Below are 14189 nucleotides of genomic sequence, written 5' to 3'. Positions count from 1 at the left end.
GTACACTGTCTTTTATTTTACGTTTTAGGAGTCAGGTGAAGTAAATAAAGAATATCTTCAATTAGTACCTCTAACAGAATTTCAATTACTTTTTAATACTTGCTGCTTAATGAAGATGGATTTACTACTGTCCACCACGGGCCAAGCACTTCGTGAGGTTCTGGAGGATTTGTAAAAAGGACAACCAAGGGCCTCCCTGGTGGCACAGTGGTTGAGAGTCCGCCTGCCGATGCAGGGGATACAGGTTCGTGCCCCGGTCCGGGAGGATCCCATATGCCACGGAGCGGCTGGGCCCGTGAGCCATGGCCGCTGAGCCTGCGCATCCGGAGCCTGTGCTCCGCAATGGGAGAGGCCACAACAGTGAGAGGCCCGCATATCGCAAAAAAAAAAAAGAAAAAAAAAAAGGACAACCAAGATGTACTGAAAATTTTACTACACTGGAGGAGCAAAGTAAACCATTTAGTTGGTGACGTTCCTTTCATGGACTTGCTTACCAGCTCTAATTTTAAATGAACACATTAAACACAATGGTGAAAATACCAATTAAAAAAAGTCTACTCTCCATTAAAAAAATATGTACGCTGAATAAACATTTGTTGGATGAATAAATGTACAAAAATATTAATAATGGTCATGTCAGCAGATGATATTGTGTGTTTTTACACATTTCAAATTTCTATACTTTCTTTAATAAAGTTAAATAATATTTACAATACAAATTATTAAGAGAAAGCATACAGGTAGCTGAATGTTTGCAAAATTAAAAATTAAATTAAATCCAGCATACGTCACATGACCTATCCCCATTATAAGATATACAAAAACTGTATCACCACAGGTCTTTCCTTTCCAGTCAATCTAATTCTCAAAAAAATTATAAATTTTCATAGCTTCAAGAGAAGAGACAAAACCAGGTATTTAAAATACAAATATTTCAGGACTTCCATGGTGGCGCAGTGGTTAAGAATCAGCCTGCCAATGCAGGGGACATGGGTTCGATCCCTGGTCCGGGAATATCCCACATGCCGCGAAGCAACTAAGCCCGTGCACCACAACTACTGAGCCTGCACTCTAGAGCCCATGAGCCACAACTACTGAGACCGCATGCCACGACCACTGAAGCCCGCGCGCCTAGATCCCGTGCTCCATAACAAGAGAAGCCACCGCAATGAGAAGCCCACGCACGACAACGAAGAGTAGCCCCCGCTCGCCACAACTAGAGAAAGCCCGCGCACAGCAACGAAGACCCAATGCAGCCAAATATAAATAAATAAAATAAAATGAATAAAATACAAGTATTTCTTAGGCTTTTACTACTTTAAATCTTAATATATGTTACTGATATTATTTTCTCAAATAAATTTAAACCAGTTTTCATATGTTGACAGTAAAAACTTGATTCTCAAGTTTACATTAAATTTTATATTATTTTAAATTATATTAATAAACAAAAATTTTACATCCTCTGAATATGAAGAAAAATTCCAAGTTCAAATTATAACCATGTTTTACCAAGAACACACACTGAGTACTACAGAATTATTAAAGCTTACTTTTTATTTACCACAAACCTCATGAGCATAAAGAACAAACTAGTGAAATTCCTCAAGAGGACATAAGAGCAGGGCTTCCCTGGTGGCGCAGTGGTTGCAAGTCCGCCTGCCGATGCAGGGGACACGGGTTCGTGCCCCGGTCGGGGAGGATCCCATGTGCCACGGAGCGGCTGGGCCCGTGGGCCATGGCCGCTGAGCCTGCGCGTCCGGAGCCTGTGCTCCACAACAGGAGAGGCCACAACAGTGAGAGGCCCCCGTACCGCAAAAAAAAAAAAAAAAAAGAGGACATAAGAGCAAATAATCCCTATTTCCTAAATATTCCTATTTTAGATTTGAGTCAAGTAACCAACTTATAATTTATATACAATATTGTTTGCAAATACCAAACATTATGAATTTAAGAACATTCTGAAAGAGGGGTCGGCAAACTTTTTGTGTAAAGGTTCAGATAGTAAATATCTTAGGCTTTGAAGGCCACAAGATCTTTGTCACAACCACTCAACCCTGTTATTATAGTGGTGAAAGCTATCATAGGCAATATGTAAATGAATGAGCATGTGGCCATGTTCCAATAAAAATGTATTTATAAAAACGGGTTGCAGGCCAGATTCTCCCAGGGGCCATAGTTTGCTGACCCCTGATTATACCTTCCAGAGTATTATACCTTCCAGCTCTCCCCATACAGAAGTAGTGTAGGTTTTCTCTCTGTGCTTACCTTTTCAATGGCAATCTCCACATTTAAGCACTATCCATTCATTCATTTTCTACAGATTTTTACTAAGTGCATACCACATGCCAGAAACAGTTTTAGGTGTTAGTGATAAAAAAGGAAAAAATAATAATAAAGTCCTGCCTTCTTAATGTTTACATTCTAATAGGGGAGTCAACAAATAAACAAGCTAATAAGTACATAATTTCAGTTAGTGCTAAGTATGAAGATAAGCAAAGCAGGGCACAAAGAGTGGAGAGGAAGGGTGAGGCTCTTTGTATAGATCAGGGAAGACCTCATAGGAAATCACTTTTAAGTAGAGAATGAATGAAGTAAATGAACAATCCATGTGACTATCTGGGGGAAGAGCACTGCAGGCATATGGACAACTACCTGCAAAGGTCCTAAAGAAATTCAGAAAGCATCTACCAGGTTTAAATAAAGACAAGATGAGTGTGGCTGGAATAAGACAATGAGATCAGAGAAATAGGTAAGGGGGAGATCACAAGGACGTGAAGGCTATGGTAAAAGGACTGGATCTTATTTGAAGTTTGAGGTGAAGCCATGAATATGGAATGGTTGAAAGCAGGAGAGTTAGTAGGTATGATGTATGTTTTAAAAAGATCACTGGTTTATTTGTCAATTATATCTCAATAAAGTTGGGGGAAAAAAGAGGTTCACTGGTAGCTGTGCTGAGAATAGATCAGGAGGTAGAAGTGGAATAGGAAGGCCAATCCATAAGCTGTTCCATGTATTTGTAGACTTCTAAAACAGGATCTAGGGACTTCCCTGGTGGTCCAGTGGGTAAGACTCCACGCTCCCAATGCAGGGGGCCTGGGTTCAATCCCTGGTCAGGGAACTAGATCCCACATGCATGCTGCAACTAAGAGTTCGCATGTTGCAACTAAAGATCCCACACACCACAACAAAGATCCCACGTGCTGCAATTAAGACCCAGCACAGCCTAAATAAATAATAAATAAATAAATAAATAATAAAATAGGATCTAAACATTTTAAAAATTTTAATTATAGACAAAATAGTATAAAATAAATAAGCAACAAGGATAGATTGTACAGCACAGGAAAATATAGCCATTATTTTGTACTAACTTTAAATGTAGTATAATCTATAAAAATATTGAATTGCTATGCTGTATACCTGAAACATATATTGTAAATCAACTATAGTTCAATTAAACAAAAAAAAGGAGGGCTTCCCTGGTGACGCAGTGGTTAAGAATCCGCCTGCCAATGCAGGGGACATGGGTTCGATCCCTGGTCTGGGAAGATCCCACATGCTGCGAAGCAACTAAGCCTGTGTGCCACAACTACTGAGCCTATGCTCTAGAGCCTGCGAGCCACAACTACTGAAGCCTGTGCACCTAGAGTCTGTGTTCCACAACAAGAGAAGCCACCGCAAAAAGAAGCCCGCGCACTGCAACGACGAGTAGCACCTGTTCACTGCAACTAGAGAAAGCCTGCGTGCCAGCAACGAGGACCCAATGCAGCCAAAAGTAAGATAAATAAATTTTTTAAAAAAGGAAAAAAAATTATAGAGGGAAAGAGAAATGGAAAAATTAACACTTGATTGACAGAACTGAATAAAGAATTATATCAACAATAGACCCAAAAAATTCAATAGAATTTTCATCAAAAATTTTTGTTTAGGGACTCCCCTGGTGGTCCAGTAGGTAAGACTCTGCACTCTCAATACAGGGGCCCGGGTTCAATCCCTGGTCGGGGAACTAGATCCCGCATGCATGTCGCAACTAAAGAGCCTGCATGCCACAACTAAGACCTGGAGGAGCCTAAATAAATAAATAAATATTTTAAAAAAATGTCTTTGTTTAACATGAGATTTCAGTGATGAAATATAGTATCATCATCAACAGAGGGCAGTAGTGAATACAGGACATAAGTGTACAAACTGCGATCCAGCTTCATAGTTAAAGATCCTTCTCTAGAATTCTAGTAAACTAGAATTAAGGAGCATACCCACGAGGTTAACAGCAGGAGCAAGAAGTAGAGAGTATGCAAACACATATCTATGAGAAGTTGAAATTACAAATGTGAGCAAAAAAAAAATTAGATAAAAACGGCAGAGTAGGACTTCCCTGGTGGACCAGTGGGTAAGACTTCCAGCTCCCAATGCAGGGGGCCTGGGTTCGATCCCTGGTTGGGGAATTAGATCCCACATGCATGCCACAACTAAAAAGATACCACATACCACAACTAAAGATCCTTCATGCCGCAGCTAAAGATCCCACATGCTGTGATCCCGCAACTAAAGATCACGCGTGCCCCAACTAAAACCTGACACAGCCAAAATAAATAAATAAATAAATAAATATTTTTTGATAAAAAAGGCAGAGTATTTATATAGGATGTCATTTCCCTAACTAAACACACCACTCTCAATTCACTGATTTCACTGCTTCACAGGAGATACCAAAAAATAAAACTAAAGCAAGTGAACAGTCAGCTTCACGTATCTACAAGCAGATGAAGGGTTTGTCCTTTTGTGATCAACAGGCAAAGCTACAGAGGGTCAATGTCCCAGCCAAGTAGGGTAGAAAAGCTCCAGTTCACTCCAGTTCACCCACTACACCTGGGCAAGGAACGTGAAGATTAGAGGGAAAAGCTACAGCTCAGGAAGCACCTGAACTTGAAACACAGGCTATGAATAAATGAATGCAGGCAGCTGGCAATAAGATTATTAATGGGTACGCACTGTCCATTCCCTGCCGGGAGTTACACATCCCTCCTTCCCTTTCCTCCTACCCCTGTTGTCCCTTTTCATTTTCACTCTCTTTATAGAACTTGATGTTCTATAGATGATTGAAAGGTATGGCCACCAAATGACAATTGGGGTACTACTCCATTTTTATCCTCAGTTTTTTTCCCTCTGCTTAGACTCCTACATTTTTTTCTTTAGTATTTTTCCTCACTGCTTTTATTCTAGCCTGCATGTTGAATTCAAGATTGTTGAGACTCCACAGACAAAGAGAAAGCCTGCATGCAGCAACAAAGACCCAACACAGCCTTAAATAAATAATTAATTATTTTGGGGAAAAAACCCAACAAATATGGCATCTCCATCTGCCAGAAGGAACTAATATCTCTTTTCTGTCCACAGTAGTCCACTCAGACCTCTATTTCCAAATGCTACAGCATCTTTGCATCATGTTTATTTGTGTATATTCTCTTTTATTGCAGCTAGACGTTCCATCTCTGCTCAAAGCCTTTTTGTTTAAAAATCATGTTTGCTTTTTATGTTTCCATAAGAATTAGAGAGATGTTTTATCCCTCAGTGTTGCTTATAAGGTAAATGAAGATTGGAACTAGATGTTATCTTGAGCCCATAGTTTCAGCCCTAAGTCAAACAATCAAAGGCTATTTCCCTTGGTACCTCAGACCAGCAGCTGTGCAGAGTCTGTGCTGCCAGGCACAGGCAAATCTTCTATTCTTCTCCCAATACCAAGAGAACCATGCTACTCAACGACCACTCAGAAAACTTAAGTATTCTAGCCTTGGGCAGAGGACTGAGAATAGTGAGAGCAAGACCTAGATATTACTTAGCAATGTATTTTTTTTTTTTTTTTTTTTTTGCATTACGTGGGCTTCTCACTGCTGTGGCCTCTCCCGTTGCGGAGCACAGGCTCTGGACATGCAGGCCCAGCAGCCATGGCTCACGGGCCTAGCCGCTCCGCGGCATGTGGGATCCTCCCAGACCGGGGCACGAACCCGTGTCCCCTGCATCGGCAGGCGGACTCTCAACCACTGCGCCACCAGGGAAGCCCCAGCAATGTATTTTAAAGAAAATAAGAGAGAGAGTTTCTAGACAATCTTTTCTCGCAGTATACTGCAATTTTTATCTCATAACAAAACAAAAGAATCAAAATACGGGCCACCTAGAGAGAAGTAGCCCCCAATATTTAGAAATCCTAAGACACTGCCTACACAAGTGCTATTCTTACTTTTTGGCCTGCAGTCCCTTATCCTCATCCCCTGTAGACCTAGCAAACGCTTCAGAAACTCAGGTAAGATGTCAAATTCTCTAGGAAACCTTTTCTGACCACTCAAAGGGTAATATTTGATAGAAATACAAGGTATTCACTAGTGATTTATGATATCAACTAAAATTACTTAGAATGTCTAGAATCACATATGAGATATTACTCCTTACATTTCTATGAGACAATCCATTTACTTTCTGTGAAATAATTGCTTTGTTTTTTTTTTTTTTTTCAGATTCAAATCCTCTAAGCAAAAGCAGTTTTAAAAAAGAAACATAGGGGACTTCCCTGGCGGTCCAGTGGTTAAGACTTCACCTTCTAATGCAGGGGGTGAGGGTTCAATCCCTGGTTAGGGAGCTAAGATCCCACATGCCTCGTGGACAAAAAAACAAAACATAAAACAGAAGCAATATTATAACAAATTCATAACCATAATTCAAAAAGAGACATGTACTACAATGTTCACTGCAGCACTATTTACAACAGCCAGGACATGGAAGCAACCTAAGTGTCCACTGACGATTGAATGGATAAAGTAGATGTGGCACATATATACAATGGAATATTACTCAGCCTTAAAAAAGAGACGAAATTGAGTTATTTGTAGTGAGGTGGATGGACCTAGAGTCTGTCATACAGAGTGAAGTAAGTCAGAAAGAGAAAAACAAATACCGTATGCTAACACATATATATGGAATCTAAAAAAAAAATGGTTCTGATGAACCTAGGGGCAGGACAGGAATAAAGATGCAGACGTAGAGAATGGACTTGAGGACTCGGGGGTGGGGGAACTGGGGGGAAGGGGAAGCTGGGACAAAGTGAGAGAGTGGCTTGGACATATATACACTACCAAATGTAAAATAGCTAGTGGGAAGCAGCCGCATAGCACAGGGAGATCAGCTCGGTGCTTTGTGACCACCTAGAGGGGTGGAATAGGGAGGGCGGGAGGGAGGTTCAAGAGGGAGGGGATATGGGGATATATGTATATATATAGCTGATTCACTTTGTTATACAGCAGAAACTAACACAGCATTGTAAAGCAATTATACTCCAATAAAGATGTAAATATATATATATAGTAACAAATTCAATAAAGACTTTAAAAATGGTCCATAACAACAACAAAATCTTTAAAAAAAAAACGTAACTGCCTTTTTAAGGTATGATAAGCAGTTTTGAAACACAGTAACTGCAAAAGGATAACAGATGAAATTTCAACACTGATTTTAATCAAAGTGTAATGCTTAGGCTAAATGCTTAGACTCCTTGAGCCTGTTTCCTAATCTTTAAAATGGGTGTACACCACATAAGGTTTTTGCAAGAAACAAATTAAATAAAATATAACATGTCTAACAGAGTTCCTAACACATAGGAGGCCCACAAAAATAATTTTTACAAGTTATCTCTAGAGTACACTTAATTACTAGATTCAGTCCTATCACTAGTTCTTAGTCTAAACCAGTGTTGTCCAATATGGTAGCCATTAGCCACAAGTGACTGTTGAGCACTTGGAATGTGACTAGTCCAAACTGACATGTGCTTTAAGTGTAAAATACTCACCAGATTTCAAAGACTTAGTGAAAAAAATAATATAAAACATCTCATTATTATTTTGTATAGATTACACGTGAAGAGATAATACTTTGGATATACTAGGTTAAACAAAATGTTAAAATTAATTTCACTTTTTTCTTTTTACTTTTTTAATGTGGCTACTAGAAATTGTAAAAATTACATGTTTGGCTCTCATTACATTTCTATTGGACAGGCTGAGCTACGCTTTGACTTCAAGCTGGTGAACGTACTCTCTTAACCATATGGTGGACTGCTTGACTGGGGTTCACTCCGGCTAACCCACCCCTTATGCCGGCATACACATGATCACTTGAACATTTTTGAACACTTCCACGGCCTAGGAAAGCTGATAGCTTGATCGCTCTTAATTTTAAAAAGAATGGAGCGCACAGATCCGCCGAGGCAACTCGAAATCGTAACCTACACAAGAGATAAGTGTCTGGAGACAAAACCCAAGTTTTCTCCGGTGGGTGTCGGTCAGCACTGCTGCGGGGAGCCCTAAGAAAGTGAGAAAAGGGACAGAACGAGTGCAGGGGATCTGAAGGAGCGTAATGTGGAGCCCCTGGGGCGGAGGTCTGAGGAGGGAAGCCTTTCAGCTTCTGGGGGGACGAGTCGGAGGGTGGCGGGGAAGAGATTAGGCTCCGCGGCGGAGGCTGCAGGGAGTAGCGGTACCTTAAGAATCCCCTTCATCTTCGCCATAAAGGGGCGGAACTCCTCAGGTGGCACCTCCGGATAGAGCTGACTCCGCAGCAGCTCCTCCGTGATGCCCCGGTGCCCATGGAAAGCGTCCTGAGCCAGGCCGCTCAGCAGCCCGCTCAGCGGCTTAGAGCCCTCAAGCTCGCCCGCCATAGTTGGCGGAGGCCCCGCCCCCCAACAGCTGAGCGTTGCCCCGCCACGGCAGCCGATATGGGCCTAAACAGCTGGACAAAGGCGCGAGAGGAAAGTGGCGGCGGAGTTCCAGCAGGGGTCGGTGTTGGCCCCTCCCAGCTCTGCAAAACCCAACCCTTAGGTTTGCCACCGCGGAGCTATCAATCCATTAAGTTCCATACCGCTCACTTTGCTTCCGCTGATTTTCTTCATCACTCCAGGGGCTTGTCGAAGAAAAAATTGCTCAATGGATATTACTTTAGATGGAGTAGCATCCTATGCGGGTGGCAGTTTAACTTTCGGATGGCTGTATCTCACTGCAAGGTTTGCCAATCCATTAACTGAATAGGATCTATCACTCAAATCTGACCTCTGCCTAATCCTTACCTGTGCACCTTTGCCCACCAAAAATTTAACTATTCCCTGGTAATATGTTTTCTTGGGTTGTTAATTGCCTTTTTACGTACATGTGTCTTGTCTTTCCAGCTAGATTAGTGGCTCTGATCCAATGTTGCTGTCTATAACAAATATTTTGTTAACACTTTCTTTACTATCCTGAAATAAGGTGCATAGATAATATAACTTCTTACCCATATAATTTCCAAAAATCAATATGTTACTCACCATTAAAAAGGAATGAGTTACTGATACATGCTGCAACATGGATGAGCCTTAAAAACATGCTAAGTGAAAGAAGACTAACATAAAGGGCCAGACATTGTATGATCCCATTGATATGAAATGTGCAGAACAGTCAAATCTATAGACACAGAAAGTAGATTAATGGTTGCCAGCAACTAGAGCAGTGGGGAATGGAGAATGACTGTTAATGGGTTTCTTTTAGGGATGATGAAAGTGTTCTAGAATTAGATAGTGGCTATGATTGTATAACTTTGTGAATATACTAAATCCACTGAATTGTACACTTTAAAAGAAAATGAACTTCACAGTATGTGAATTATATCTCAGTTTAAAATCAATATAATGATCTAACTGTAATTTAGGATAAAAATAAAAGGAAAGAAAGTTATAATATATGCATTTCAATGTATAAATGTTACATTTCAGGCTCAGACAATAATAAACAGGTAGGTTTTTCACCTATACGAATGTCCCCTGCATGGCAAGATGTCTTGTATCCTTGGTGCCTGTCCAGCCCTGGCCATTCCTCCCCCTCCATTATTGTGAAAACTGAAATACCCCTTTCGAAGTAGTGCCACGCTGCTGAGAATCACTGATCTAGACTACTTTAACTAATATTTATCCAGCATTTGCCTGAAGTCAGGAGGTATTCTTTATACTAGAAAAGATATGATATTTCTTTCCCTAAAGGAATTAATTTTCTAAAAAGCAAATTCAGAGATGCTTTCAGAATGCCAAGAAAAACAAACCTAGAGATAAACTATACATCCTGTTAAGTGTGCCTGCAGGTGTTGCAGAGAATGGTCCCTGTAAGGGAAAAAGTAATATAAGGGTGGTGAGTGGATAGAAAGCATCATTAAGTACATGACTTCCAAATTACCCACCAGAAAGGCTGTACCCATTTATTTCCATGAAACCTTACTAACACTGACTGGTATTATTCTTTAGAATCTTTGCTATTTGATACATGAGAAATACTATCTTATTGTTTTAATATGTATTTCTTAAATTTTGAGAGTGATTTTTAAAATTTATATAATTGACAATATAACATTATGTTAGTTTCAAGTGTACAGCATGATTCCATATTTGTATATATTGCAAAATGATTGCTACAATAAGTCTAGTTAACATCCATCACCACACAGCTATATTTTTTTTTCCTTGTGGTGACAGCTTTTAAGATTAACTCTCTTAGCAACTTTCAGGAATTCCCTGGCAGTCCAGATGTTAGGACTCCTCGCTTTCACTGCGAGGGCCTTGGGGAACTAAGATCCCACAAGCCACACATCTTGGCCAAAAAAAAAAAAGACAATACACTATTATTAACTATAATTAACATGCTGTACATTACATCCCCAGGACTTATTTATTTTAAAAATGGAAGTTTGTACCTTTTGAACTGTTAAAAAAACAAAATTCAACTTTGTAAATTGTAAAGGTTTTATTGGCTTTATTCAAGAATTCATGAATAGGGAAGCATTCAATCTCAGCTAGAAAGGTGGTCCAAGGAGCTGTACAAAATGAAAGACTTTTATAGGCAGAAGGGAGTGAGAATAAGCAAGTTGTACCTCAAAACAAAAAAGCAGGTTGGTTATTACAAGGTCACCTTCCTTTAGGGGACATCAGGGATCTATCAGGCAGATTACCTAACTAGTGCTGATTAGGCGGTTCCTGATTGGCTGGTTTAAGATTCCATTTCTGGGAAAGGTGAAACTGTAATTCTCGGTTTGGTGATGTGGGGCTGGTTTAGCATAAGTGACTCCATTTGGGGCCTGCTGTCTTGTTTTAAACAACCACCTTTACGTGAGGACTTTTTTATATATAGTTATTGACTGCTTGTATTTCTTCCCATTTCCTTGTCCACCTTCTACAGAGGTTTGTCACTTCAGTGATTTCTAACAGCTCTTTACACATTAGTAATACTAATGTTTGTCACTTACATTGCAATATGTTCCTTAGGTTTATATAGTTGAATCTATCAACCCGCCTGAAAAAAAGGTCTGGAAAGTTATTTACCAACATGGTTATGAAGTATATCTCTGAGCAGATGGCTTTTATTTGCTTCTTTCTGCTTACCTGATTTTTCTAAATGTCTACAGTGTACATATAATATTGTTGTAATAAAAAGTTATTTAATGAAAAGATAAAGTGCCCATCAGGAGTTGCCTGGTGGTCTAGTGGTTAGGATTCTGGGCTTTCACTGACGTGGCCCGGGTTCAATCCCTGGTGGGGGAACTGAGTGAGATCCCATAAGCCGCACGGCGCAGCCAATAAAAATAAATAAATAAACTGCCCATCAACAGACAATTGGTTTAAGAAGATGTGGTATATATACGTACATATATATGCAAATATATATGTATACAGACACACATATTGGAATATTACTGGAATAATGGAATATTACTCAGACATAAAAAATGAAATATTGCCATTTACAGCAACATGGATGGACCTAGAGAATATCATACTAAGTAAAGTAAGCCAGACAGAGAAAGACAAATATCATATGGTATTGCTTATATGTGAATCTAAAAATATATATATATACAAATGAACTTACATACAAAACAGGAACAGACCCACAGACATAGAAAACAAACTTATGGTTACCAAAGAGGAAAGGAAGGGAGAGATAAATTAGGAATATGGGATTAACAGGTACAAACTACTATACATAAAATAGATAAGCAGGGCTTCCCTGGTGGCGCAGTGGTTGAGAGTCCGCCTGCCGATGCAGGGGACACGGGTTCATGCCCTGGTCCGGGAAGATCCCACATGCCGAGGAGCGGCTGGGCCCGTGAGCCATGGCCGCTGAGCCTACGCGTCCGGAGCCTGTGCTCCGCAACGGGAGAGGTCACAACAGTGAGAGGCCTGCGTACCGAAAAAAAAAAAAAAAAAGATAAGCAACAAGGATTTACTGTATAGCACAGGGAACCATATTCAATATCTCATAATAACCTATAATGGAAAATAATCTGGAAAAAAAATATATATATATATCTGAATCACTTTGTTATATACCTGAAACTAACACAATACTGTAAATCAACTATATTTCAGTTTTAAAAAAAGACGTGTGTCCTAAAATCAGAATTCTTTTAATGAAAAGCTTTAAAGAACATGTGTTCTACATTACTGAGAAAAGCCACACACCTTACATAGTGTTTCATAACCATTTTGATGAAATTAGATGCTTTCAGAATCTTATAGAAGCCTCAGATATTTTCTCCCCAAAATGCAAATACACACCAAATGTAGTCTACAATATCTAGGGGTTAATTTACCCCTCTGAAGTTTCTGGAAGCCTGCTAGTTTTCCACTGGTTCTAAGAACTCTCTCTTAGTACTCCCAGTTCTAATTAATCCTTACAATAAATAGATTGCTCTTTTATTAGAAGCAGGGGGAAATTCTGCATATCATTATCATTATTCAACTTTTATTCCAATGTATGTTATACCTGGACATATCACTTGTTAAAAATAAGAAAGGAGGCCCAAAATGGAGTCACTTAACGCTAAGCTCCACATCACCAAAATGAGACTTAATTACCAACTCGGAATCTCCTAATCAACACTAGTTAGGTAAACTGATAGATCCCTGCCATCCGCTAAACGAAGGTGACCTTGTAATAACCAACCTTCTTTTTTGTCTAGTGTAATTTCCATGTTCCCACTCCTTTCTGTCTATAAAAGTCTTTCATTTTGTACAGCTCCTTGGAGCTACTTTCTACTTGCTAGATTGGATGTTGCCTGATTCACGAATCACTGAATAAAGCCAGTAAAATCTTTAAAATTTACTCAGTTGAATTTTGTTTTTTAACACAGGGCCTGCCTGAGCCTACAAGTTCCAAAACACCAAGGTGACCAATAAAAGAAAATCATCCCTGTGCCACCAGGGGCTGCTATTGCCAATGTGACTGTTCAAGGCTGGTAACAGCCGCATTTTTAGAATGCGTTTCAAACAAAAGGATCAAAGCACAAGCTTTATTTTATTAAATTTCAAAACACAACCTGTTTCGCAGATGATAAACCTGGACGCAGGCCTATTAAAAGAATTGCCTAATTGCTGTGAGACAACAGCAAGGAAAATACCTTGAGCCTTGGCTCAAGGGAAATTATAAGCATCTAACTAGCCGCCCTTCTGCTAAACAGGTTTCCTTTTCATTGTGGTCAGATAGGTTCCCAGTCTAAGTCTCATCAAGCAACTAGTCGCTTCCCCTATTAAACTGCTCCTATTATGGCTTACAGGCTGTTTGGTCTCAGGCCAGCAATACATGTTTTTATAAGATTTTCCAGCTCTGCAAAATGTTAAAATTTAAAATGTGAACTGAAGTAATGTGGAAAGACAGGGGCCCCTAAGTTTTGCAATAAACTCCCCTTGCTCCCTGTCTCTCCTCTGCCTTTTCCAGTTCTACTTTAATCTCCATTCACTCTCCACTCAACAGATATTGGTTGAGAGCTTTGTGCCAATCATTCTGCTAGGCTCCAGGGGATACAGAATGAATAAGACACTCTGCTCTAAAATCTTACATTCTGGTAAAGGAAAATAATATGTAAATGAAGGGTAGCAGAATATGCCACCCCGAAATATACCACTTTGGCATAAGGATTCTTTTGAGCTGAAGGCAACTGAGAATAAGCAGATACAAGGAAAGCTCACAGCCCTTCTCCGATTCACCTAAAAGCAGGACATACATTTTCAAAGGTGTCTCTCCTTCCCTGTCCACCAGAAAGTACAAAAACCAATCCCAGAAGACAACTTTAGACCCTTATCAATGGAGAATGCACCGACTTAAATCTGCGATAACTTACTCTTGTTT

General features: G+C 39.8%; 1 protein-coding gene across 1 annotated transcript in view; it reads right to left on the bottom strand.

Annotated features, from left to right (window-relative positions):
• The window catches only part of COMMD1 (copper metabolism domain containing 1), a 160525-nt gene extending 151805 nt beyond the window's left edge, over nucleotides 1-8720 (bottom strand). The window contains exon 1 of the mRNA XM_060117492.1: nucleotides 8528-8720. Within this exon, the coding sequence (XP_059973475.1) occupies nucleotides 8528-8704 (177 nt within the window). The 5' untranslated portion in view covers nucleotides 8705-8720. The remainder of the gene's footprint in view (nucleotides 1-8527) is intronic.
• Between the last annotated feature and the right edge of the window lie 5469 nt (nucleotides 8721-14189).

Source organism: Mesoplodon densirostris, chromosome 14, assembly GCF_025265405.1.
Source record: "Mesoplodon densirostris isolate mMesDen1 chromosome 14, mMesDen1 primary haplotype, whole genome shotgun sequence".
In the NCBI taxonomy this organism is placed as follows: Eukaryota; Metazoa; Chordata; class Mammalia; order Artiodactyla; family Ziphiidae; genus Mesoplodon; species Mesoplodon densirostris.
Note: the sequence above shows the minus strand (reverse complement) of the source record. Positions and strands in the feature narration are given on the sequence as shown.